At 43.0% G+C, this 27,544-nt stretch overlaps 1 protein-coding gene across 3 annotated transcripts in view; it reads right to left on the reverse strand.

The window, feature by feature from the left end:
- The window catches only part of GADL1 (glutamate decarboxylase like 1), a 96,656-nt gene that overhangs the window by 59,868 nt on the left and 9,244 nt on the right, over window positions 1–27,544 (reverse strand). The window contains exons 1-8 of one of the 3 annotated variants that reach the window (XM_077916339.1): window positions 23,689–23,731; window positions 17,540–17,715; window positions 16,774–16,900; window positions 13,310–13,400; window positions 12,092–12,198; window positions 10,894–11,009; window positions 5,529–5,608; window positions 5,360–5,414 (exon numbers count right to left, since the gene is read on the reverse strand). In XM_077916339.1, coding sequence (XP_077772465.1) covers window positions 5,360–5,414; window positions 5,529–5,608; window positions 10,894–11,009; window positions 12,092–12,198; window positions 13,310–13,400; window positions 16,774–16,900; window positions 17,540–17,715; window positions 23,689–23,725 — 789 coding nt within the window. In that variant the 5' untranslated portion in view covers window positions 23,726–23,731. Of the gene's footprint in view, window positions 1–5,359; window positions 5,415–5,528; window positions 5,609–10,893; window positions 11,010–12,091; window positions 12,199–13,309; window positions 13,401–16,773; window positions 16,901–17,539; window positions 17,716–20,026; window positions 20,129–23,688; window positions 23,732–27,544 lie in introns of those variants that run through there. The other 2 variants (XM_077916341.1, XM_077916340.1) reach the window with 2 other exon arrangements.

The following is a 27,544-nucleotide window of genomic DNA, read 5'->3' on the forward strand; positions in this document are numbered from 1 at the left end:
TGGCAACTTCACATGCAAACCCCTTCAGAACTACAGTTATGAATGAGCCCTGATCCAATGACATATTAATCACAATGGCTGGGATCTTGAGGGAGGGAAAGCCCTGCTACTAGGTAGGATTTGTAGACAGGTAGCTGCATCCTATGGTCCAAATGGCCACACAAGGAATACGTAGCAGGGCTATGAAGTAGCCCCTTTTGACCATTGTGTGCCATAACCCAACTCTCTCCAAACTTCAGGAGTAGCAGCAGACAAAACGTTAGGGGCTGCAGTTGAAAAGCAAAAATCAGATAATACTGATGTGCATAAACTCGTTGGGTCTCCGTCTCAACATTGGCATCGTTATCACGCAAGTTTTCATCAATCTGCTGGAAAAGACTTCCCACCCAAAGTATTAAGCTTGCAACAGGAAGCAGGGTTTCTGTTATTTATTTCCAAAGGCTTGAGTCTCAATTGCCGTATAGCACTAAAACTAAAATTTCAAAGTACGGTACACACTATGGCCTGGTTTGCACAACACAGTAAGACAAACTATGGTTTACAGGGATCATGCAAACCACAGTTTAGTGTGCCACCTGAACCGAGTCTCGTATTTAAGCTCTCTCCTCACTAATCATGAGCTGTAGCAAGGTTTCTTCAGGTGACAATACTAAGCCAGGCATGGGGAACCTTTGGCTGCCCAGATGTTGCTGAAGTCCAAATCTCATCTTCCCTGGATACTGGCCATGCTTGCTAAAGATATAGTTCAACAACATCTGGAAAGTCAAAGATTCCCCACACTTGCAGTAAGCCACATTTTTGGCTTACCTCCGTGTTGTGCAGGAGCAAAAGGAAATGGGGAGAAACAAAGAAGCTGCAAACTCTTATCTCGGAGCCTGCATCTTTCTGAGGTCCCAGAAAGTCAGAGTTTCATTTACTGTACTGTGCAAGCTAGGTCATTATATGCAGTTGTTTGTGAACAGGAGTGAGTGGAGCCTTATATTGCGTTTATACATATGCTGAAGCTATGGAGCTAACAACCTAATCATCTGCAGTACTTAGGACCTTTCTTTTAAATTCTTCTCACTGCAATAATATCTTAAGAAACACTATCTCCTGAAAAGCCAAACACAAAAAACCCCGCTAAGTAACATTTTCCTCCCAAAGCAACAGCTGTAAGTTTTCATTACACTGAACTATTGATTAAAGTGACTTTCAGGTTACGAACTTAAAACGCTGAACAAAAAAACCCCCAAAATAATATCTCCTGCAGCCAATGGAACAGCCTCATAAATCCCACTAAACTGGATTCTTTTGGCTTTGATGAGACTTTAAATAGGTTTTTAGCTTAACATTGGGGGGAAAGGAGGAGTACTTCTCAGAAATTGTCTTTTCACTTTGCCATGAGACTCTGGAGCTAGCTGGAATGATTGCCAAACGCATTTTCAGTGGGAAATTTTATTTTTTTAATGCTTCGATGATATTGACATGCATTTGGGCAGAAGGAACGGAAGGGGACACATCCTGTGCATTAATCGGGCTTCCCCACCCCTCTTCCTTCCTTCTCTCCACACTTCATTCTGGATAATTTAAATGTGAATTTAAAACCATAATCTTCCATGAATGTCAGGCTAAAATAAAATCATACTTGCTGCAGTCCAGTGATTTCTTCTGGGGAAAGGTAGCTTCACCGGCAGCTTTATTCAAACAGACAGAAGGATTCGTAGAGAGAATGACACATTGCCTTTGAAAAGCACCTAGAGATTTCAACTGGTGCAGAGTGTAATCGCCCAGTTATTAACAGGGGCTGATCACCACAGCCAGCATCTAGTGAATGTTTTCACACATTGGACAGTTTGCTTCCGGACCCAAACCAAAGTGCTCATGCCATACCCTACAACATTTCTCTGAGGAAAATAGGGCCGTTCCGTTCCATAATGATAATTTTACTATTTATAAACACACACACACCACGTCTTCCTGGGTTGCCCCAGCCACTATGGGCAGCTTCCAACATATATAAAAACATTATAAAACTTTAAACATTAAAAAAAAAAACCCTTCCCTATACAGTGGTACCTTGGTTTAAGAACAGCTTAGTTCACGAACAACTTGGATTAAGAACGCTGAAACCCGGAAGTAGGTGTTTTGGTTTGTGAACTTTGCCTTGGAATAAGAACATGCTTCGCTTCCTGTTGAGTGTGTTCCATTTGTCAATTGAGTCCCCTGCTGCTATGGGAAAGCACGTCTTGGTTTAAGAACGCTTTAGTTTAAGAACGGACTTCCGTAACAGATTAAGTTCGCAAACCAAGGTACCACTGTACAGGGTTGCCTTCAGACAGCTCGGAAGTTGGATAACTCCATACCCTCCAACATTTCTCCAGTGAAAATAGGGACATCCTAAAGAAAAGCAGGACATTCTCCAAATCAGGGACGTCCCTGGAAAATAGGGACACTTGGAGGGTCTGTCATGTTCACCACTAAAGCTAAGTGGCTGACCAGGATCTGGATATAAAAAAACCCAACTTCTTCCAGAGGGATCTTTCTACAATTCAGATCCTCTTCAGAAATCCTACTCTGGATGTCCCTGTCTTCGAAAGTTCAGAGGTGACTCAAGAAGGCCTTTTCAGTGGTGGTGCCCAAATTCACTTGGCACCACCACTGTTGTCCTTTAGGTGCCTGTCAAAGTCTATGCTATTCTCAGATGCTTTTAATGGTGCTGGAGTCTCAGCTATTTCTATTTTCTCTGCTCGCTTCACTGGCTCCTGCAAATTGCTTCTTACCTGTTCTATTTATTGTGGCTTATTATAATTTGTTTTTTTAATGCAAGCTGCCTTGAAGCTCTTTTGGGAAAGGAGGGGGTAAACATACCTTAAAGAAAAGAAAAGAAAATGCTGTTGCTCCATTGAAGTGAACGAGAAAGCAGGGAGCTCTGTGTGCGCATTGCAACAAATGAAGAACTCTGGAACCGTGTTAGGGAGCCATCCTAACCCATCACAACACGGACAGAATACCCCATCATGAAGATACACACAACATAGTTCTTTTCTACCCAATCCCACAACAAAAAATGGTAATGACACTACAGCCTTTGTGGGGTGAGGATGGGGGAGGGTTAGATAGATATTACAACCATCAAGGCCAATCAATATGAAAACGATAGGATCAAAATAAAAACTACCATATTTTTCGCCCTATAGGATGCACCAGACCACAAGACACACCTAGTTTTTGGAGGAGGAAAACAAGAAAAAAATTATTCTGAATCTCAGAAGCCAGAACAGCAAGAGGGATCGCTGCGCAGCGAAAGCAGCAATCCCTCTTGCTGTTCTGGCTTCTGGGATAGCTGCGCAGCCTGCATTCACTCCATAAGACGCAGACACATTTCCCCTTACTTTTCAGGAGGGAAAAAGTGAGTCTTATAGAGCAAAAAATACGTTATTTCAAGCTGCAGTTTGCTTCTTTTACTATTTTAAAGCCTCTATTTCTGCCAGACCAAGATTGTGTGTATCATACTAATTCTGTTTCTACCGTTTTGCAACTTTAAAAAATATTATTTGGCACATAAAAGTACCTGAGGGGGGGGGGAACCCTCACAAAATTTGCATTTATAGGAAAACCTGTTGAACAAATTATACACCATAACAAATTTTGTTTTCATGGGGCAAGGTCTCCATAACTGGACCGTGTGTCCATCTTGCATTTTCTCTAATGTATGAAGAGGAAGTTACATTCGGGAACCTGCCCTTGAGACTATCACGAGCTGAGGAACCGAAAATATGTTCCCCATGTCTTTGCATCTATGGATCTCCTTCCAAACATTATGAATCTGTTCTGTGAATACCCTGTGAAAACACAGGCACCAATCTTTTTCTGCAATCTGTGAAGCACTGCACAGCAAAGCAGAGAAGATAGGACGCCTCCCACACCAAACACTGTTATCGAATGGAACTCAGCAGAGACACTTGCAAACATGAAATGAGATAAGAGAACATTTCAAATGCTTATAGTCTTCACTTCAAGGAAATGAAACCATATTAAGCACAGATAGACGCATCCGCAAGGATAGTTTTTTAAAGAAGTGTGCAGGACAAGAAGCTATAGCCAAGTACTGTTTTCACTGTAAAACACTTTAAAATCAAAGGAGATTTTATCATCAATAATCCATTTAAACAATGAAGGGAATGCTGTTTGCTTGTCAATAGTTGTTTTGCCCAGAAAATAGCAGCTGATCTTTTATTCATGAACAGATTTATTTTAATTCTATTCCACATTTCTCCTATCTGCCCAAACTGAATGAAATGTCTGATAAAATGCCATAGTCATTAAGCATATACTGTATCCTGAAGATACTACTGGCCTACTAAAGCTGGGATGTTCCTTAATTTTGAGCACAATTATAGATATAATCTCAGTGAGAAGCATAATGAGAATGGCCCAGGTTTGCAGTGCAAGAGTTATTCTTTGATGCCATTTTGTGAGTTCTAGCGCTATTATTTTTTAAGCGATGAACTAAAATACCTGGGGATCACACTGCTGGTTCACGACTTACCGTGCAATCTGTGGCAAAGCAGACTGGACCTGAAACATTTGCAACACAAGAAGCTACCCTGTTTTAACTTTCATTCACGTTCATTCACCCTTTTTCCATTCTAACAACGCCACCAAAAATTGAATTTATGATTTTTGTTGTTGTTGTGACCATCACAGCCTTTCAACCACCGCTAAAAAAGAAATATATGCATACTATACAAAATATACACCATTACAATGTAGTATCGCCCTATTTGTACATATATATATGTGTTGTATATATAATTGTGTTGTATATATAATATATGTGTTGTATATATAATGTGTACGAAAGCAAATATATATGTGTTGTATATATAATTGTATATACAGTGATATAAAAATAAAAGCTGAGACAAATAAGCTTCCAAAATTCATTTCCGATCAGATCTTTACAGTCCATCATATTATCCTTAATGCACCTTCTTCTCAATTTTTGAGCAGCAGCTGCAGCTGCAAACCTTGCAACGTTGTGTTGCAAGATTCACATGCATGATCCGACAAAAGAGGCTGAGGAGGAGAGCCAGGACAGGCCACGATTTATCCCCCTGGGAGCGGGCCAGGGCGGCATTCATTGGCCGGCTGGGCCCACCCCACCCCCAGGAAGCACCTGCCCCAAACCAGCCAGCATTGGTCAATCACCAGGTGGCAGCCATCCAGCCCAGCCATTCGCCAGATCACTCCCGTGGTCCGGGCGCAACACTGCCCCCCATTGGAGCAGACTGCCATACACAAATGCACATAAGGTATGCCTTTCACAGGGCACACAGACTCTCTCTTGCTCTCTCACTCTCTCTCCCCCTCTCACCTCTTTCCTTGCCCGCTGGACTTGTTTCTCCAGTTCCTCAGGTATCATCTTACCTCTATGGGACACAGATTTAAAACTTTTCAGTTATGTAATAGGTTACTCGCTTTCAGCACTACTTCAGTATTTTAAAAGGATCATCAGACGGCTTCGACGGCTTCGGTCGCCTTACCTTTCGTCACTTTTGACGAAGTAAACATTTTGTGTGCCGATCCCCAAGAACGACGCTGCCTTCTTCACGGAATAATGACACTGAGTAAAGGGTAAAAATCAAACAGGTAACAGCAGGCATATCGACAAATAGGTTTCCTGAGGCACACTCGTTGCCGGTTTTGGGCAAAAATCAAGGCTTCACAAAACCAATGACAGCCACAGAATTGCAAAATAGGAGAGCATTAGCCTCCCCTCTCAAAGCAGGGGAGGGGGGAATTCTGAGCTTTTTGAACCTTAAATTTAGTTAAGCACTGGACGTAAACCCCTGGTTTCATGGCTCAAAGTAATTGCTCTACTGACTGAGCTATCTAGAAAAATTCAGGGCGGCTTATTTGTTTTAGTAGAATAATAATAATAAAATAGGGAGGAATAAGAAACTGGAGCAAATTGTTATGTTATTTAAGGGTTAAATTAATATATTTGCCAACCACCCTGAAAACGCCTTAAATTGTTCCTTCGCATACAGCAGGTGAAACCAGGTGGTTAATTAATTCAGCTTTCTTCAAGAGAGTTCACACAAATGCAGTAAAGGAGGAACATAATTATGAAAAATACTGCACTTTAATGTGTGGGTATGAATATATTAAAGGTATTCAGTCCTGTCACACTTTTTCTGATGAGATGGATCGCCCCACTTTTTTGACAGGGCTTATTCCCCCTCTTCCCACCCCACCCCCCAATTTTTAACTAAATGCACAGAAGATATCATCAGCTACCACCAGCCAATCTTTTCTAACATGGCAGATTCACAAAGGCTTTAGAATCCATTCACTGAGAGTGTTGTATGAATAATAACATACATAGGTAGATAATTAATCTTCTGTTACATTGAATTACATCAATAATGAAATACGTGTGCAAAGCTACAATGTGGCACTCACTAGAGATGTGGACTCTTAAGCAGCAAGGTTTCATTCGAATTGCGAGTGATTCTCACAAAACAGCTCCTTATTAGTAAGCTATGAGTCACCTATTAAGCTCAATCAAAAGGAGTGTGACATTGAATTACTAGAAAATGTCAAACCTCTCCGGGCTCAGAAAATAATAGATCAGCAAAATCTCCAAAGTGGGCAGGAGGATGGGGGGACAAAGGCAGCACAATGAATCACAGCTCTTGTTATGAACAGTATAGAAGTATGAGAAGATCACAATTAAGGGCCCACGATAATTTGGTCCCGACTTTGTTCTAATTTCAGTTAGCTAAAACAAACAATGGAGTTCTCAAGAGTACAGAAATAATGGAGAACTGTGGTTGGTCCAAAAGTGGAAGCTTTCAAGAGAGGGAGGGCATGCAACCTTTGGCTTGTGTAGCCACAAAACGTGTTCTCCCTAGCAGAGAGCACGTGTTGTGGTGGGGGATACAAGCCACCCCATTGTTGCTGGGCGGATTTGCGGAGTGACCCAGGCAGTGAATTGGTTAATTGGGCCGCTGGGGAGAATTGCTTGTTGCCAATTTTGAAGGAGGGGTCAGAGGTTTTAAATAATCTTGGCTGCTTGCACCGGATCACCCACCCACCCTCCCTGTATTGGGGGGGGGGGTTGTTCGCTTGACCTTGGTATGCCTGTCATGGGGTCGTCTGCTTTGAGGCAGGGGCCTGGTAGGAATTTTGTCCATTTGGCTGATTGGCTGGTGCCATTTGGTTTTTGCCTACTGCGTAGCAAATCGTCACAACTTGTAAGGTTGGCGGTTAGGCATTGGTTCAAATTGGTTGGTGGAGGGGCAAGTGCCTACCCCTCCAATGGTGGTGCGGAAAGGGAATTCCGTTAAAGGAATCCAGGGGCTTGCCATTCTTTTCGTCCTTGTCCCTGGCATCGGACTGGGGCCGTGCAAGCCACCAGGAGCATGAGGGTGAGAAGTGAGGGACTGAGGCCCAGCTTCATTTTCTCCCCAAAATTGTTTCCCTCACTGGCTTCCACTGGAATCCAGAAGTCAGTTCTGCCCCTGGGCAAGGACAGATAGTCGGAACCAATGCCTAAGCAACCACTCACTTGTGTATATTTAAATAAAGTTGTGGCCAAAATCGTGCCAAAAACCCAAACCAAAATTGATGTGTGATGTGTGAATTATTGGGGGGTGGCTTGGGGACCTCGACACGCAACAACCAACATGGCTTGTCATTACGTCCATATCTGGTCAAAGTCCCCCCAAATTTACTCCCATAATTTACTAAGCGGACCAAAGTAGGCAGTTAATAGAAGTGTTTCAATGAAGTATTCAGTCCGGCATTTTTCTTACGTTTTGATCTGATGAAACTACCTGTACATATGAGGTGGGAAAAGGTTGTTCTCTCATTGAATGGAAATAAGCTGGGTAGCTGACAGCAGCCCATATCTGTTCCCGGGACAAAATGTCCCTGAGAATGAGGCAATGCCATAGTGTTTTGTTGTTGCCAAGGGCATCCTTGATGGCAAAAGGTGGCTGCCCCCATAATATAGCATTGTTTGTCCCAGTAACAAAACAAACCCTGGGCCACCTCTTACTTGACAGGTACCTCCTTCCCACCCACAAATTCTTAGAAAGCACCTTCCCTGCAAGAAGGCATTGAATATCCCAGACACGCTTCTACAGAGGATAAATGGTCCCACAAAAGTGGGGAAAACATTTCGTCCAGTTTTTAAATTGTTTTGCCATGGGGGGAAAAATGCAGATTACTGCAAATTGCTGTTAAAATACAATCACTGAAGAACACAACACTCCATTTACATCAGCTTGAAATAATAAATTCCGAACAATGCATTTCAATTTGTTCCTGGACTAGATTGTTCCCTCTTGACAAACCATTAAGAACAGGGGGTTTTTTTTGTCACTTTTAGGGAGACGTGATTTGTCATTATCAGTTGAGTAGCATGTAATAATCAAGTAAAGAAAGCCCCTTGAAGTATAAAACTGATGTTTTTGTTGTGCCGTTGTTATTTTTTATTTTAACTGAGAAATGAGCGTGGAACCATTCTGCTTTAATTTAAAACAGTATCTCTCTGCTCTCAACACTGGAGCGGTGGGTGGAAATAAATGAATGTTTCGTCACTTAACTCACTGTAGGAAAGCTATCTCCCAGGGAGAGGAATACAGCAAGGAACAGAAAGACTGCAGGTAAGCAGACAGGTGCGTGTCCCCCACCCACAATGTAAATAAAGTCTATCAACAGGCTTCTCACTGTGGGCAAAACTTGTAGGGAGCAAGAGTGCAGAGCAAGTGAAGTGGTGCTGAAACAGCATTTTGTCTACTACATGAGCTTAGAAAAGAGCAGAAGAGATACAGTTCTGGAAGGATTTCCAATGAGACTTCTTACAATTATATATATATATATTGCTAACTGGGCTATGCACACACTTCCATTTACTCTGCATCCAGTGTGATCCCACCAAGTGCCAGATTTACGTATAAGCTAAACAAGCTATAGCTTAGGGGCCCACTCTCTTGGGGCACCCCACAAAAATTAAAGGGAAAAAACACCTGGGTGTACATTTCCAAAACAAAAAATAAAAACACAAATGAAATAAAACCTACATACAGCAACAGTGTTTGGTGTTGTGTAGGCTCCTACAATGGTACCTCGCGTTACATACGCTTCAGGTTACATTTGCTTCAGGTTACAGACTCCGCTAACCCAGAAATAGTGCTTCAGGTTAAGAACTTTGCTTCAGGATGAGAACAGAAAATGTGCTCCGGTGGCACGGCGGCAGCAGCAGGAGGCCCCATTAGCTAAAGTGGTGCTTCAGGTTAAGAACAGTTTCAGGTTAAGTACAGACCCCCGGAACGAATTAAGTACTTAACCTGAGGTACCACTGTATAGTTAAAGCTATGGTTTTCCCAGTAGTGATTTATGGAAGTGAGAGCTGGACCATAAAGAAGGCTGATTGCCGAAGAATTGATGCTTTTGAATTATGGTGCTGGAGGAGACTCTTGAGAGTCCCATGGACTGCAAAAATCCAACCGATCCATTCTTAAGGAAATCAGCCCTGAGTGCTCACTGGAAGGACAGATCCTGAAGCTGAGGCTCCAATACTTTGGCCACCTCATGAGAAGAGAAGACTCCCTGGAAAAGACCCTGATGTTGGGCAAGATGGAGGGCACAAGGAGAAGGGGACGACAAAGGACGAGGTGGTTGGACAGTGTTATTGAAGCTACCAGCATGAGTTTGACCAAACTGCGGGAGGCAGTGGAAGGCAGGAGTGCCTGGCATGCTCTGGTCCATGGGGTCACAAAGAGTCGGACACGACTAAACAACTAAACAACAACAACAGGCTCCTATGATGTAAGTCATGGGCCCCGCCTGCTATATAAAGGGCCCCATTACCTTCAGTAGCTTAGGGCCTCATCAAACCTAAATCTGGCCCTGATCCCACCAACACAATCCATATCATTCCTGCCGTTTCTTATGAAATGCTGTGTTTACAGGCATTTCCCCCTCAACTAACTTTCGATCCGAACTGAGAAAAAGAAGAACCGAGCTGTGTTTTAACCAGGTAATGTAAACACAGCCTCATAGATTCAGGAGCGGACAGAACCAGTTCAAGCCTGGATCCTAGACCAGCACTATGCTAGTGGTAAGCCTTTTAAGCCTGCTATAACAAATACGTTTTCTCGAACAGGGCCGGATTTAGGTTTGATGAGGCCCTAAGCTCCTGAAGGTAATGGGGCCCTTTATATGTCTAGCTGACCTTTGTCAACAACAAATTGTCGCTGTTTTTTGTGTTGAATATATGCTATATGGTCATTTATGGGCCTAATAGGTATCTAAAGCCATTTGCACATGCAGAATGTAGGCACCCTATATATAGAAATGAGCAAACCAGCGATATTTTAGTGAGCAGGCTAGCAGGCGGGGCCCATGACTTACATCATAGGAGCCTACACAACACAAAAATCTGTTGCTGTATGTAGGTTTTATTTTATTTGTTTTTTATGTTATATTTTGGAAATGTACATTCAGTTTTTTCCCTTTAATTTTTTTGGGGCCCCCCAAGAGAGTGGGGCCCTAAGCTGTAGCTTGTTTAGCTTATACAGTGGTACCTCAAGTTACATACGCTTCAGGTTACATACGCTTCAGGTTACACACTCCGCTAACCCAGAAATAGTGCTTCAGGTTAAGAACTTTGCTTCAGGATGAGAACCGAAATCGTGCTCTGGCAGTGTGGCAGCAGCAGGAGGCCACATTAGCTAAAGTGGCGCTTCAGGTTAAGAACAGTTTCAGGTTAAGAACAGACCTCCGGAACGAATTAAGTACTTAACCAGAGTTACCACTGTACGTAAATCCGGCACGGAATCTGCTCTCCAGCATAATGTACTTTTTGAATAATTACAAAGGAGGAAGGTTGGTTACCTCTTCTGACGTAAATACCACCAATCGAGGCATCCCTGAAAGGCCCCTTTCCTTTATGTCAGGGCAGTATCTGTATCTTGCTAAGTTCATCGCATACATATTAGAAACAGAGCCACCTTTAAAAAAGGAAAAGGAAAAGATTCATGCAACACTCATACTCATGAACACTTTGCACTTCCAATTTATAAGCATGGAGGTGCCCAATGTTCAGGTGTGGACATTTGCCATGTCAGCGAAGGGTTACCAGCAAAAGTTAGCACATCAAGGTACAACTTTCTGAATGTTTAACAGGATTTATATACCACATATGATTAAAAAAACCTCTAAGCTGCTCACATGAAACCATATGAAATATGCATTTAAATTATCAATAAAATCAGGTGTTAAGTTGACCTAATTTTTGTAAGGTAAATAAAATCTGAAGTTTTAAAAATATATGCACAGTAATACATTTAAAAGATGAAAGCTTTTAACAGTGCGTGAAAAAAAAGTTTAAAAACATTTTAAAATTAAAATAAATATATCTAGGCTTTTGGTTACCTTGAGGTTCCAATGGTAACCTTGTCAAAAATGCTTTGAAGGATATGGGTGAATAATAATAATAATAATAATAATAATAATAATAATAATAATAATAATAATTTATTATTTGTACCCCACCCATCTGACTGGGTTGTCCCAACCACTCTGGGCAGCTTCCAGTATATACTAAAACTTCCCTATACAGGGCTGCTTTCAAATGTCTTCTAAAGGTTATATAGTTGCTTATCTCCTTGTCGTCTGATGGGAGTGCATTCCACAGGGTGGGTGCCACTACCAAGAAGGCCCTGTAACCTCACTTGCCTGGTTCCCTGTAACCTCACTTCTCGCAGTGAGGATCATATGAACATTGGTAGCACATTTGAAACTCAGAGTACACAGAAATGGTACGGATCTGGCCTCATATTTTGCTGCTGTTCACACAGTGGGAGGAACCACCATTGAACTATGTAACATAAATTGCTTCTATCCCTCTGTAAAAACCAGGTTGCCCAAACAGGGGAATGTACTTGCCTAAAGCAAGGCAACTCCTGTATGGACATTGCCTAAGAACCACTCGTGGTTACTCCAATACACAGCACTGGCAAAAGCAGTAAAATATAACTTTAAATTAAATTAAATTGCATGCAAGAAGAAAAGGGGGGGAATACCTTCTTACCTGGATTAAATATACCGTCACCTTCTTCCCACCCAATGAATTCAATCATTTTCTTTAGGACTGCTTCTTCCACTAACAAAAACACTGGGGACACTTCATAGGTATATCTGAATATACATAAACGTGACATAAAAGGCAACTGTCTGAACAATGCTTTGACAAAATGTGTTGAAGAAAATTGAATGAAAAGGTAGTGAGGTAAAGAGCATGAATAGCTGAACAAAGAAGAATACGCGCTAAATGATGGATCCCTTCCTTGAGTGTAGTCAGAATTCCAGGGTACCAGGAATAACAGCAGTCAAGCCCACGTGAGGTTTTATAGTGGACGCGGGTGGTGCTGTGGATTAAACCACAGAGCCTAGGGCTTGCCGATCAGAAGGTCGGCAGTTCGAATCCCTGCGACGGGGTGAGCTCCCATTGCTCGGTCCCTGCTCCTGCCAACCTAGCAGTTCGAAAGCACGTCAAAGTGCAAGTAGATAAATAGGTACTGCTCTGGCAGGAAGGTATACAGGGCGTTTCTGTGCGCTGCTCTGGTTCTGCACCAGAAGCGGTTTGGTCATGCTGGCCACATGACCCAGAAAGTTGTCTGTGGACAAACGCCGGCTCCCTTGGTTAGAAAGTGAGATGAGTGCTACACCCCATAGTCATATTTGGCTGGACTTAATCTTCCAGGGGTCCTTTCCCTTTCCCATCCATAGCCTTAATAATAATAGTAGTAATAATAGTAGTAGTAGTAGTAGTAGTAATAATAATTTATTTTTACCCCACCCATCTGGCTGAGTTTCCCCAGCCACTCTGGGCGGCTTCGTATAGAGGGTTAAAAACAATATAGCATTAAATATTAAAAACTTCCCTAAACAGGGCTGCCATCGGAGGCAGCATAATACCAATTGTTTGGGAACATGAAAAAGACACTGATATTCCTTGTGAGCGTAAGGTTGGATCCTATGCAAACAGAGTGTTGGACTAGTGTTTGGTCTGATCTTACATGGGTCTTCTAACATTCTTAAGCCAAGAGTTTCCTCTACATCTTTACTTGAGTGTCTATACTGAACTTACAATATGACAAAATAAGCTTTAACTCATCCGACATCTGAAAAACCAGACCCCTATCATCAATGCCGTTAAAGCACATGGAAATCTGCAGGAAATAAGATTTTTTTACACTGAAACAGCATGGCAGACCCAACAGAGCAATTAAAAATAAAAAGCACTTACACACTCGGGTTTAATGCTTCAGTAATGAAACGCGCTGCTAAAGAGTAATAATCAATACCAGCATACAACTGATTAAAAAATCTTGGGTGATCTGAAAATTAAAAAGACATAAATCTGGTTAGCGTAAGTGGTGCAGGAAGACCAATGCACAATCCCTCCTCTCCGTTTCAGCTAGAGATGATGCTCAGCCCTTCCTGATAAATATCAGAGAGAGGGCAGAGGATGTTCGTATCACTTGCTTGAAAAGGGAGGATTTTAAAGTCCCACAAGTACCTGCAGGAAGAGATACACTGTGTATCACTTGCAGCCTCTTCTGAACAGATAGAAGCTCTGCGCTCCCCGTTAATCCTTTTCCTGCTGCTCCAGGCCTTTTCCTTTGCCTGAGAGATGGACTGTCAGGGAGGGACAAAAGTAGTGCACAGGACCACTGCGAAGCTGAATTTGAGCCAGGCCTCTTCAAGGCACACCTGCTTATTGATACACCTGTGTCCCCTTAGAATTGGGCCTGATCTATTTGATGAGGTGGAACGCCTCTCCAAATGAAAGAATAACCCCAACTCTACTTCTAACTAGTCATACCTCGGGTTACAGACGCTTCAGGTTGCATTTTTTGGGTTATGGACCACCGAAACCAGGAAATACCAGAATGGGTTACTTCCAGGTTTCGGCAGCCGTGCATGCGCAGAAGTGCTAAATCGCTCTTTGCACATGCGCAGAAGCACTGAATCGAAACCGCGCTTGCACAGATGCGCCACTGTGGGTTGCAAACGTGCATCCTGCATAGATCACATTCGCAACCCAAGCATCCACTGTACAGACATAGAGAGATCTCCTAATTGAAACTGGGTGGCATAAAGACAAAAATATAGGTTATTTTTTTTAAAAGTTTTTTTTTGGGGGGGGGTGTTTTTTGTCTCCGTTTCGTCACTAAGAAGGTAAACATCTCCACACCTAATTGCAGGGGTCCTGGGAAAAAATGAGCATTTGAAATTTCTATTATCTGCCCTCACTTTCTATATACAATGAGGACAAGTTTACCCAATAGAAATAGTGGATATATAGAGCACATAGGGTTTAAAAAAGCTGCATGGAAAATTATGGCGACTTAGTGAAGATCTTCCCCTTTTAACAAACCTTTGAAGGAGTTGTCTTCCCCAGTCTGCATCTGTACAGTGGTACCTCGGGTTACGTACTTAATTCGTTCCGGAGGTCCGTACTTAACCTGAAACTGTTCTTAACCTGAAGCACCACTTTAGCTAATGGGGCCTCCTGCTGTTGCCGCGCCGCCGGAGCCCGATTTCTGTTCTCATCCTGAAGCAAAGTTCTTAAGCTGAAGCAATATTTCTGGGTTAGCAGAGTCTGTAACCTGAAGCGTATGTAACCTGAAGCGTATGTAACCCGAGGTACCACTGTACTAGAACTGTTTTTACATGTTTTAATTGTTTCATCACTTGAGAGGAAGGGCGGGATATAAATTTTAATATTATATTGTTATTGTTGTTGTTGTTGCTGCTGTTGTTGTTGCAGTTTTATCATTGATGTTTATGCTCTTCACAGCCAGCGTATTTTTTTCATAATGTAGGCAGTATATATATTTTTGCAAATAAATATATTATTACACTGCTCATAATTTAGGGGGGGGGGGGAGGAATTCTCCAAAAGTTTCAGAAAGGTATTTCCCCCCTTTATCTATACTTTTTAACTTATGCTGTCCCCTTTAAGAGACACACAAGAGGCTCTGTTAAAAGACGAATAATTAAAAGCTTATCAGAGTTTGTTATCTTACATGGGAATAGTTCAAGCTGCATAAGCAATAGGTAAACAGCATCAATAATGAAAAAGAGCATATTAAAGCTATCTAGCATTCTGTGATAAAAAGAGTTAGAATTAGATCCATCATATGGGATGTTAGAACATTAATGCACACTTGGGAATTTTACCTCTGAAGCTTTCCTAAGTATTGATTAGCTACAACCAGTGCTTTTCTTCTTCTTCTTCTAGAAAAATAGGTGCTAGTATTCACCATGAAGTTGTTATAGTAAGTGCCACACTTTTTAACATCTACAAAAAGAGGCGCCGGTTCTGCGTACCCTTAAGTACGCCCTGAAATAAAGAACTGGCTGGAAGTCCTAGAAGACCTGTTCCCTGAATTGCCGGTCTTTTTCCACCTGGCCTGGGAAGGCGGGGCCTGGATTGACTCCAGCTACAAAATCAATCAGTACTTGATTCTCTTGCTTAATTATGCTGTTTTAAATGTGCATTTTATATTCCTTTAGTAATGTAATATTCTTTTGAAATGTTTAAGGTAACTTGTTTTTTGTTATCTTTGCTGCACTATACGTGCATTCTGTAGTTGACCTCCTTTGTAATGTATTATCTTTAAGATAATATTTTAGTTTCCATTTAGTTATGTTGCTTTGAATGTATACTTTATATTTGGCATTCTTCAGTAATGTTTAATTCTGGATCGTTTTATTTGATGTTTTAATGTAGGTTGTAAACCACCTTGAGATCCCCCCCCCTAAAAAATATAAAGCGATATAGAAATGAAATTAATAATAATAGCAATAGATTAAAATTTACTGTGGGCTCTGTCTGCACATTAATTTTCCTCCCACACACCTACATAATAAAAGCTTTACAAGAAGCCGTGAAATATTCATTTCTTCATAAAGTTAGGTTTAAACTTAATTATACCATGATTTGCATTTGCATTTTACAGGAATGTTGTCCAATATATTCCTTACCGATAAGTCTTGACATCTCGAGGAAAAAAATATCCTCAGTCTGTGATATGATATTATATAATGTGACCCAGGGCCATCATGTACTTCCCCCCCCCTTCACAACAGCCACAATTGCATATTGGCAGGGAAACTCATTTCATGATGTTCCCAATTCATACAGTAAGTGCAGCATCACATTAAGGCAAGACATAGAAAACTCACCCACAGATGTCAGTTTTCAGGAACTGCCCCAGAGCAACAGTAAAATAAACTCTTACAGACTTAGGTTCCTGGCTTCATAAACCACAGTTTATGGAGTCAAGAACGAATACTTGAGTCATGCCCTTCTTCCTGTTTTCCGTTTACACACCAACTTCAGCATTAGGGTGTTGCTTTGTTTAAACCAGAAAACTCTGGTTTAATGTTGGTTAACCAACCAGAATATTACGCCGCAGGGGTGAGCATCAGGAAGTGATGGACAAGTGCACAGCCCTGATGCTCAATCACAGCTTCATAAACCATGGCTTATGAAGCTGGTGTCGTACATCCGAAATGGGCCTTATGGGTCTTATGGGCCTTATGGCTTGACATAGCAGAAAATGAAGAATCTGTCAAACTGTCACCTTGTTTGTCAGACAGCAAAAGCAAGAACAGCCTGACGTTCCGAAAACCTATTTCAAAGAGCATCATAGTATTTAATGGAATAAAAACAGTAGATAATAGACATAGGATCCGTACTGGTTTTGACACTGAAACGTATAATATCCTGGCAAAACTGCAGGAGTCTCTGATGGGTCTCTCCGGTGTCTTTCAATTCCAAATCAAGCATCGTTTTCAGCTTTTCAGGAGGGTGCCACTCACACACCTAATTTGGGGAAAATATCGGGTTAGTGGAAAGAAACTTGCTAAGGACACAGCATTCATATATTATCTCCCACTACCGACCCTCAGTTAAATACACAAATGTAAATAACTGAAAATAAGTCTTTAAAGAAGAACTGTGCCAATTTTTAATCACATACAGTTGTACCTTGGAAGTCCAACAGAATCCATTCCAGAAGTCCTTTTGACTTCCAAAATGTTTGGAAACCAAAGCGCGGCTTCTGATTGGCTGCAGGAAGCTCCTGCAGCCAATTGGAAGCCGCGGAAGCCCCGTCGGACGTTCGGCTTCCAAAAATAGTTTGCAAAGAGGAACAGTCATTTTCGGGTTTGTGGTGTTCGAGAGCCAAAACTCCTGCAGCAAATTGGAAGCTCCTGCAGCCAATCGGAAGCCCCGTTGGACGTTCAGCTTCCAAAAATAGTTTGCAAACAGGAACAGTCACTTCCAGGTTTGCGGCGTTCGAGAGCCAAAACGTTCAAGAACTAAGCTGCTCGAAAACCAAGGTACGACTGTACTAGGGAGGAAAACTGGCTTCTCGTTTAGGATAATGGCATGTGAGGGATGAGGAAAGTGACAGTTTATTGTGAATTATGTACTGAAAAGTATTATGTTTGAGATCACTACCTTTTCTGTTACATCCGCAGCTTTCTTTATCACTTCCTCCATTATGATCTTGCTGGCCTCTTCCACGAATTTCTCTCCTGCTTTTGCATCTGCCACTGGGCCGTTTAAAATAACGCCATCCACTAAGATTGCGTTCTTCTTTCTCTGCAGTGCTTCCCGCTGGTTATTCATTTTAGCTGTAAATTAGTAAGATAAAATGGGGGAAAACAGTGACAATTGCATCATGCACTGAATTAAACTACACATAAGACTGTCACAATTATAATTGCAAAATGGCAGGCAAAGCTCTGCGAGAAAGATGACAGCCTTATAAGTATTTGCTGATCCTTTTTAATATACCGTATTTTTCAGTGTATTGGACGCCCCCATGTATACGCCGCCCATTTCTGAGGACTCCAAATTAAGAAAATGGGGGGAAATTGCCCTGACTTGTTGGAATGGGGGGGGGGGATTGCCCAGAGGCTAACAGCCCCGCGTGTCTAACAGGCCGCCTATCAGCTGTTCCCTCGCTGGCAATCGCTGAGCGGGGGGGGGGGGGGACACAGAGTTGAGCTTTTTGGAGGGAGAAGAGTGGTGAAGCTTTTCCCCCAATTACTTTTAGCACTTTTCGCCTTTCCCGCAGAGCCTCCGTACAGTATTCTGCTTGCCTCCTCCCATTCTGTTCGCCCTACAGCGGGGAGGGAGGCTGCAGGCAGTCCGTTTCTGCACGCAATAATATTTCTCACATTATTCAAAATTGTTTAAAAATACTATTGGGGTGTGTGGAGCGCTGTGATCAATAAAATGTGTGTGTTACTCATGTGAACGTACAAATACAGTGGTGCCTTGCAAGACGAAAAGAATCCGTTCCGCGATTCTCTTCGTCTAGTGGTTTTTTCGTCGTGCGAATCAAGCCCATTAGCGGCTAAGCGGCTTAGCGCTATTAGCGATTTAGCGGCTTAGCGGCTATTAAAGGCTTAGCGGCTAAGTTGTTAAAAGGCTATTAACGGCTTAGCGGCTTTGAAAAAGGGGGGGGGGAAGCAGGGAAAAAATGGCGAGACTTGCAAGACGTTTTCGTCTTGCGAAGCAAGCCCATAGGGAAATTCGTCTTGCGAAGCGCCTCCGAAACAGAAAACCCGTTCGTCTAGCGGGTTTTCCGTCTTGCGAGGCACCACTGTATGCAAAACATCTGGATTTTTCTCATCCTCTTAGGCAGCAGAGCATGAATAAGGATGTGTGTGCATGTGTCCTTGTGCATGTGCATACATACATAAACAGTGCATACATGCAGAGGCAGAGTGTGTGTGTGTGTGTGTGTGTGTGTGTGTGTGTGTGAAAGAGACTAATTGTGCACTGTAAAATAAAAAATTAAGAAAGCGTACCGTCTGGTGTTTCACAATAAAAATAGAGCAATAACTCATAAGAAGGGAATAGGAGCTTGGTGCTAGACAAACTGTCCCTCCATACAGAAGACCAAACTTCACTCGCTTAGTCAGATGGGCACATGAATTGCAAACTGATGCAAGAGAGGCTCAGCCAACAGGAACAGATCAGTCATTTGATCAGCACACCCTGGCCTCTGCCATCAGCCAGGGGACCAATAGTCACTGGGCAGCTGTACTGTCTGCCTCCCAGTGAGAGCATCATGGCAAGCAGGAGACCAACCTGGTCCCATCCATCAGCCAAAAAGTTGGCTCCTCCTTCTCTGTCTGAAAGGACACTAGCGGCAGCTAAAAAATCCAATGCAATTTTGGGCTGCATCAATAGGAGTATAGCATCTAGATCAAGGGAAGTAATAGTGCCACTGTATTCTGCTCTGGTCAGACCTCACCTGGAGTACTGTGTCCAGTTCTGGGCACCACAGTTCAAGAAGGACACTGACAAACTGGAACGTGTCCAGAGGAGGGCAACCAAAATGGTCAAAGGCCTGGAAACGATGCCTTATGAGGAACGGCTAAGGGAGCTGGGCATGTTTAGCCTGGAGAAGAGGAGGTTAAGGGGTGATATGATAGCCATGTTCAAATATATAAAAGGATGTCACATAGAGGAGGGAGAAAGGTTGTTTTCTGCTGCTCCAGAGAAGCGGACACGGAGCAATGGATCCAAACTACAAGAAAGAAGATTCCACCTAAACATTAGGAAGAACTTCCTGACAGTAAGAGCTGTTCGACAGTGGAATTTGCTGCCAAGGAGTGTGGTGGAGTCTCCGTCTTTGGAGGTCTTTAAGCAGAGGCTTGACAACCATATGTCAAGAGTGCTCTGATGGTGTTTCCTGCTTGGCAGGGGGTTGGACTCGATGGCCCTTGTGGTCTCTTCCAACTCTATGATTCTATGATTCCAGGGGACCCTGTGGCTGGCAGAAGGGAAAACGGCTCTCTGCTGAAGAGACCATGGCACCAGTTGACATAGACTACCAATCAAGGAAAATCAGGCTGGCTCAAACTGGGCATAAGTGCTTTTAGCTCAACACTTTGTTCTGGCTTCAAAGAGCTGATTTCCCACTGCTACCTGTTACTCCCCTTTCCTTGTGCGTCTTGTCATTTTTTTTTAGTTTGTAAGCCTGGTGGCAGAATTCTCTCTCTTTGTCTCTCTCTCTCTATTGATACGAGCTGCTTTGAGAAACAGCAATTGTCTGCAAAGAGGGGTAAAAATATAGTAAGTAAATAATTGAATGCAGTGGTATTAGAACTATGCATATTTAGAGCATCAACATCTCTTTAAAATATCACTATCCTTCATTACTTATTCATGGTAACTGCCAAGAGAAACAGACAGCGCTTCAGAATAGATCTCCTGTTGTACCAATTAAATTTTAAAGACGAACCACAATGATTTTAAGCTGAATGCCCTACAAGGAATATTGGTTTGTTGCCATCGTACCGTGCATTGTGTTCAAAAGCTTATATCATTATTTATGAATGGCAGGGAATTCACTTCTCGTGCTGATTTCGTATAGTCGCCACTCTGTGAATTCACACTGTTAAAATAATGGTCAGTCTCAAGATGAAACAAATACATTTCTCCACAGTAAATCTATTTGGTGTATTTGTCAAGCTACAAAAAAAAGTTTTGTCGACGGCAGTGTAGCTCCCAGCATGCAGCGCTCTGAAGTTTTCTAACGTGGTCAGAAATTTGCAATGCAGAAAAGTTAAGATTCCATTTCCACAGAAATAGCAGATGAAATACTTCTTTTTTCCAGACTACATTGTTTTACTGGTGAGAAATGATGTGTCTGAATTGTTGTTGACATCTGTCTGTCTCGAGAGACAATGGAGTGTGCCTCCAGGGGTAAAGTCAAACTACTGTGTTAGCAGCACAGAAGGGACCCTCCCTGGGGCATAAGCCTGAGCAGGGTCCTAGCCCAGATGCCAAGACCCAGCCTTGCCTGTGTGGTCCAAAAGTAAGCAGAGAAAGATGTTTGGCATCAGCTGGCTGCAGGAGCTACCGGAAGGAGGCGCACAGGGCGCCATTCAACCATTTTAGGGACCCGTTCAGATTTTTGGGCATTGAATTACAAGAGGATCTGTCCTGGAGTGTCAACACAAGGGGGCTTGTGAAGAAGGCGCAGCAGAGAGTGTACTTTTTGAGAATTCTAAGGAAAAACCATCTTCCGCAGAAACTGCTGCTTGCCTTCTATCACTGTGCCATTGAGAGCGTGCTCACTTATGGCTTATGTGTGTGGTACGGAAGCTGTACTACCCAGGACAGGATGGGGTTGTGCAGAGTTGTCAAGGCAGCAGAGAGCATTGTTGGCTGCCCACTCTCCACCTTAGAGCAGATTTATGCCACAAGGTGCCATAGGAAGGCACTGGACATAGTAAAAGATCCATCGCATCCTGGTCACTGTCTCTTCGAGCTCCTGCCGTCGGGACGGAGATACAGGACGATGAAGACAAGAACGAGCCGTCTTAAGAACAGCTTCTTCTCCAGAGCGATCTCGGCCCTGAATGGGAAGCCTGGACTTTGAAAGTCATCTAATCTTCCTTGCTGCACTATACTGTATTGTTTTAATTAGGGTTTCTATGGAGCAGTCAAGTAATTTCGTTGTCCCCGAGAGGGGGCAATGACAATAAAGATATTATTATTATTATTATTATTATTATTATTATTATTATTATTATTATTCTCCCAAAGATATTCCTACAAGGCCACAGAGGCTTAGGATCAGAGTTTTTCTTCTCCCAGATAGACCACCTTCCCAGGTTGACATGGCCCATCTAAATGTGTCTGAATGCCAGGGGCGTAGTGTCTGGGGTGGCAGGGAGGTCCAGGGCTCCAGGCACACAATTTTTGTGGGGGCATGAACCAGGTACCTCCACATAGGCGACCCCAGCCTGGCCCAGCCCAGTGCTCCTCTCCAGCTGCCAAGGGCCACATCAGCAAGGTGGGCCCCCTCCTACGTGGGTGGGCAAGCGGCTCAGTGCAGCCCCACTTTGTCTGGTGGGAGTGGGGCCGCTCCAGCAGCATCACGGTCCCAGGAAACTATGACTAGGTTTACCCTGGCATGCATATTCAGATACAAACCCAACTGAGTCCACATTACCAGTATAGGGTTATAGGGTAGTGGGGTGGTTGCAAATCAGACTTAAATGGGATAATCTGGGAAGGCATTTTGGTTAAGAGTGTTATGTGGCTGCTATGCAAAACTAAAACGTGAATGAGTTCCCACCTATACAATTTACGACTCCTGGGAAAAAATTAGGACTTTAGATTTGGAATGGTTAAAGGTAAAGGTACCCCTGCCCATACGGGCCAGTCTTGACAGACTCTAGGGTTGTGCGCCCATCTCACTCAAGAGGCCGGGGGCCAGCGCTGTCCGGAGACACTTCCGGGTCACGTGGCCAGCGTGACATCGCTGCTCTGGCGAGCCAGAGCCGCACACGGAAACACCGTTTACCTTCCCGCCAGTAAGCGGTCCCTATTTATCTACTTGCCCCCGGGGGTGCTTTCGAACTGCTAGGTTGGCAGGCGCTGGGACCGAAAGACGGGAGCGCACCCCGCCGCGGGGATTCGAACCGCCGACCTTTCGATCGGCAAGCCCTAGGTGCTGAGGCTTTTACCCACAGCGCCACCCGCGTCCCGCCATTTATTTATTGGAATGGTTAATAGTAAGTAAATTTGTTTGACAATATAACACGAAGATCTTAAAGGCCCTCCTCAAACCGATTCTTGAATATGAGAGGATCACCGCATCGTCAGCGTACAATAGTAAGGGGCAGCGATAGTCTGCAAGCCTGGGTGCATGAATGGTGGTTTGGACCTCAGCTAGGGGAGTTCTCATGTCACTAATATAGAGGTTAAAGAGATAGGGGGCAAGGATGCACCCTTGTCGTACCCCCTTATTTATTGGTACAGAGTTTGTGAGATCGCCCTCAGGTGTTAACCTCACCCTAGCGGCTGTCCCTTCATGTAATTTGATCATAAGCCACAACAGCCTTTTATCTATGCCCCACTTTGCCAATTTTTCCCATAGCAGCTCTCTAGAGATACTGTCAAAAGCCGCCTTCAGGTCTATAAAAGCGGCAGACGATCAGCAGCGATACCACAACAAACTGCAGTGCGGAAGTGCACACATTTAAAAAACAAGAATGTCTAAAATTACAAGCAACAGTAGAGGTTGTTTCGCCTCTTACATAACACGTCATAAAAGTCCTGAGAATAAATACTAGGTAATCCTCATGCATCCACTGTATAATGGAATTTCAATAAAATTGCAAGCTCTCGATGCTAGAGAACTCACAAATTATGATACAAGAGCAGCTAAAAAAATGTTTAAAACAATTGCTTTGTTTAGCTGTTGCAACGGGATTTTAGAGACTTCCAAAACATGCAATGCAATACTAAACATTTTTACTCAGAAGTAACCAACTAAAATTTCAGAGAGTACCGCCCCGCCCCCCAAGAAAGTATACATGGAACTGCAGCGTTTTAGCACAATTCTATGCATGTTTACTCAGAAGGAAGTCCAACTCTGTTCAATGGGGTATACTCCCCAGTAAATGTTAGATCCTATTCAGATGTGTGCAAATCATCTTTTTTTATTTATTTAAAATATTTATATAGCGCATTTCCACTGAAGAGCTTACAAGCCTACACAATTCAGATAACACACGTCAAAACAAGTCAATCCTAACAAACAGCAGCAGCTACAAATGTAAGCTCTTGGTTACCTTTCAAATAAATCCATTTAAACTTCATTAACATCATAAGCAGCCATAATATAGTAAGAAGCCATAATGCTGTGTTCCAAGAATCTGCATTTATCAATCCTTGTGGCATGTTTCCCCGACCTCAATCTACAAACTTCAGACTTATGTGACATCATTGCTTGCCCAAGCAGATTATGCAACAGGTCAATGCTACAGGTCTACAAAGCACACAGTGCAACATGAAAAGATATGCACAAGTGAAAAAATAAATTTTGGTATCACTGCTTTGGATACCTGAGCTTCTGGAGCTCTGGAAATTTCTCAGGAGTTCTTCAATAAGAAATTAAATACAGTGGTACCTTGGTTCTCAAACGCCTTGGTACTCAAACAACTTGGAACCCAAACACTGCAAACCCAGAAGTAAGTGTTCCGGTTTGCAAACTTATTTCAGAAGCCAAACGTGCTCCGTTTTGAGTGTTACACTTCCAATCTGAGTGCCACACTTCTGCTTTGAGCGTTATGCTGAGGACTGTCTGTTTTTGCTATTTATTTTGCGCTTCTGTGGCTCTTTTTTGTGACTGTTTGAAACCCAGGTCAGCTACTGATTGACTGACTGATTGTGTGACTGCAGTACATTGTTTATTGCTTTCATTTTAAGGATCAATGATCCCGTTAGAAAGTAAAATTCATGTTAAATTGCTGTTTTAGGAATTGTTTTTAAAAGTCTGGAATGGATTAATCCGTTTTGCATTACTTTCTGTGGGAAAGCGTACCTTGGTTTTGGAATGCTTTGGTTTTGGAACGGACTTCCGGAACGGATTAAGTTTGAGAACCAAGGTACCACTGTAATGGCAGTGCTTCTCCCTCAAGGCTGCCTGCCACGCCTGATCTTGCCCTGCAAAGTTTAGCATTGGAGAGAGGTTTTGCTGCATTCAATGCATTCTGAGTTCACACTGGGCTGCGATGTGGCCTAAGAATCCTGGCCTGGTTGCTTGCATCTCGCAATTTTTTGGCTACTCAAGCATGCAACCTAAAACATTCCTCAGGACTTTTCTAACGGGCAAGAATTTTGTGGCAGATGCACTGCAGAGATTCTTTGGCAGACAAACCAATATGGGAAGAGTTCCCTGAAAGGGACATAATACAAGGGAAACTGCCAGAGGCGAGCAGAAATCATAAGCAAAACAGGGGAAATGAGCCACTCTAGTTGTTTTAATATTCTCTGCTATTTAAGATATAATTTGAAAAATTAAAAACTGAACCGTGACTTCTTCTGACATTTTAATGGCCAAATATATCACAGGAAGTTGCCTTATATACCAAGACCTATATCTCTTTCCCAGCAATAGCCAGGGTGCTGTTATCTGGCTGCCACCCACAGGATAATTAATCATTCAGGCATAAAGCTTTTCTTCAGGAGAGGCCTGGAAGCCATTTGCTGCCGATCCCTGTTTTGGATTACTTTTAAATGAACTGCTGTAGTTTTCCATACTTTAGTGCTTGGTGTTCCACACATAACCACTGACTTTTACCAAGACACAAATCCTAGACACACACACACACACACACACACACACACACACACACACACACACACACACAAAGGGGGGGGGATTAGCTTGAATTACTTAAAGCAGAAGAGAGAGAAAAATCTGGCACATAAAATACAGCTTGTCTAATAAGCATGAAAAATTGAGTTAATGTGCAACAACGATCCCAATGCATTAATGTGATAGCAATTTCGGAAGCTTAATTGACAAGATAGTTTAATGAAGTATAGGATGTTAATTTGTCATTCGTCGTAAGTTTTCCTTAATACCATCTCGCTAACATTTACTAGAAAAATGTAAAATGGAGGATTTCCCCCCCATTATACACATTCTTGATACCCCCCCCATACATTTCTTTGTCCACTGTTCAGCTGGTACAGTCATACCTTGGAAGTCGAACAGAATCCGTTACGGAAGTCCTTTCGACTTCCAAAACGTTCGGAAACCAAAGCGCAGCTTCTGATTGGCTGCGGGAAGCTCTCACAGCCAATCAGAAGCTGCGGAAGCTCCGTTGGACATTCGAGTTCCAAAGAACGTTCGCAAACCGGAACAGCCACTTCCGGGTTTGCGGCGTTTGGGAGCCAAAACGTCCGAGTACCAAGGCGTTTGGGATCCAAGGTATGACAGATGGACACTATTAGCTATACTTCCTAGGTATAAGAAGTACAGTGGTGCCTCGCAAGACGAAATTAATCCATTCCGCGAGTCTCTTCGTCTTGCGGTTTTTTCGTCTTGCGAAGCACGGCTATTAGCGGCTTAGCGGCTATTAACGGCTTAGCGGCTATTAACGGCTTAGCGGCTTTAAGAAAAAGGAAACAAACTCGCAAGAACTCACAAAACGTTTCGTCTTGCAAAGCAAGCCCATAGGGAAATTCGTCTTGTGGAACGACTCAAAAAACAAAAAACCCTTTCGTCTTGCGAGTTTTTCGTCTTGCGAGGCATTCGTCTTGCGGGGCACCACTGTATGCCTAAGTATACCTTAGGTAAGACCCATGTATAGTGAAGCCATGACAAACTCACGCTTGTTGGCAATGAAGCTCTGCTCAGAAAAGACCCACTCAAATTCACGAATGCAAGTTAGTCCATTCGTTTCAATGGGCCTAATTCTTGCATATGGCTAGCACTGGACACAACAACCCTGTTCTGTGGTCTTGACGTGCATTAAAAAAGCAAGAGGTTTAGCAAGGTTCAGTTCAGCAGATCACAGTTCTGTAGCCCTGTGGCTAGAACCAAGACTCCCTGCACACATTTCTGGTTTCTGGAAATGCCACCTAATATCCTTGATTCTGGGTTCTCTGTAACAAAGACACATAAACCTATGGTAAAGTTCACGGCTCAAGCTGGTTGCAGCACTCAAGGCTTTGTTCATGGTAGCAACTATTTGATGGAGGGAAGCCGTTCACTCTTGCCATGGGTGAACCTCACAGCCAAGTGGGGCCTGTTTTAAGACTTCCTGGAAATTGCAGCTAGTTCAAGATGCTGGTGCAGCCTGCTAACTAGAAATAAACATTGAGTGCTGCTTTTTAAAGCTTTGCCCTATGTGCCTTGGGACCAGTTATGCTGAAGGATAATTTGCCTTCATGTCAGCTTGCCTATCTGTTAAGATCTTTTTTGAAGTCCACCTCCAGGTGCCCCCCAACATCTGAAGCGAGGCGGCAGATCATACCACTTGTAAAATGATCTCCTTTGGCACGTACTTCGCCATATTTCTTTTCCCAGGCCATCAAATACTTTTACTCATTCTGGTACTGGTGTTGTGCTGCTTCTGTTCATTATGTAAATTTCTTTTTTTGTGTGTGTTTTAAAGTGTTCTGTTTTATTTACTCTGCTGTAAGCTACAAACATGAGTCTGACCAAACTGCGGGAGACAGTGGAAGACAGAAGTGCCTGGCGTGCTCTGGTCCATGGGGTCACGAAGAGTCGGACACGACTAAATGACTAAACAACAACAACAACAAGCAGCTCACCTCTCCATCATTACTTGACGGAAGCGATTACGTGGCAAATTTTATACACCTGTACAGCTGATCTAGTCCAAAGATAAACCCATAGTAAAATCCAGTAAGTTCCTTCAATGACTTATCCCTCACTGCGAGAAGTGAAGCTACAAGGAACCAGGCAGAGGGCCTTCTCGGTGGTGGCACCCGCCCTGTGTAACACCCTCCTATCACATGTCAAAGAGATAAACAATTACACAACCATCTGAAGACATCTAAAGGCAACCCTGTATCGGGAGGTTTCTAATGTTTGATGTCTAGCTGTGTTTTTATACTATGCTGGAACTCACCCATAGTGGCTAGGGCAACGCAGTCCGATAGGTGGGATAT

The sequence above is a fragment of the Podarcis muralis genome, chromosome 12, assembly GCF_964188315.1.
Source record: "Podarcis muralis chromosome 12, rPodMur119.hap1.1, whole genome shotgun sequence".
Lineage (NCBI taxonomy): Eukaryota > Metazoa > Chordata > Lepidosauria > Squamata > Lacertidae > Podarcis > Podarcis muralis.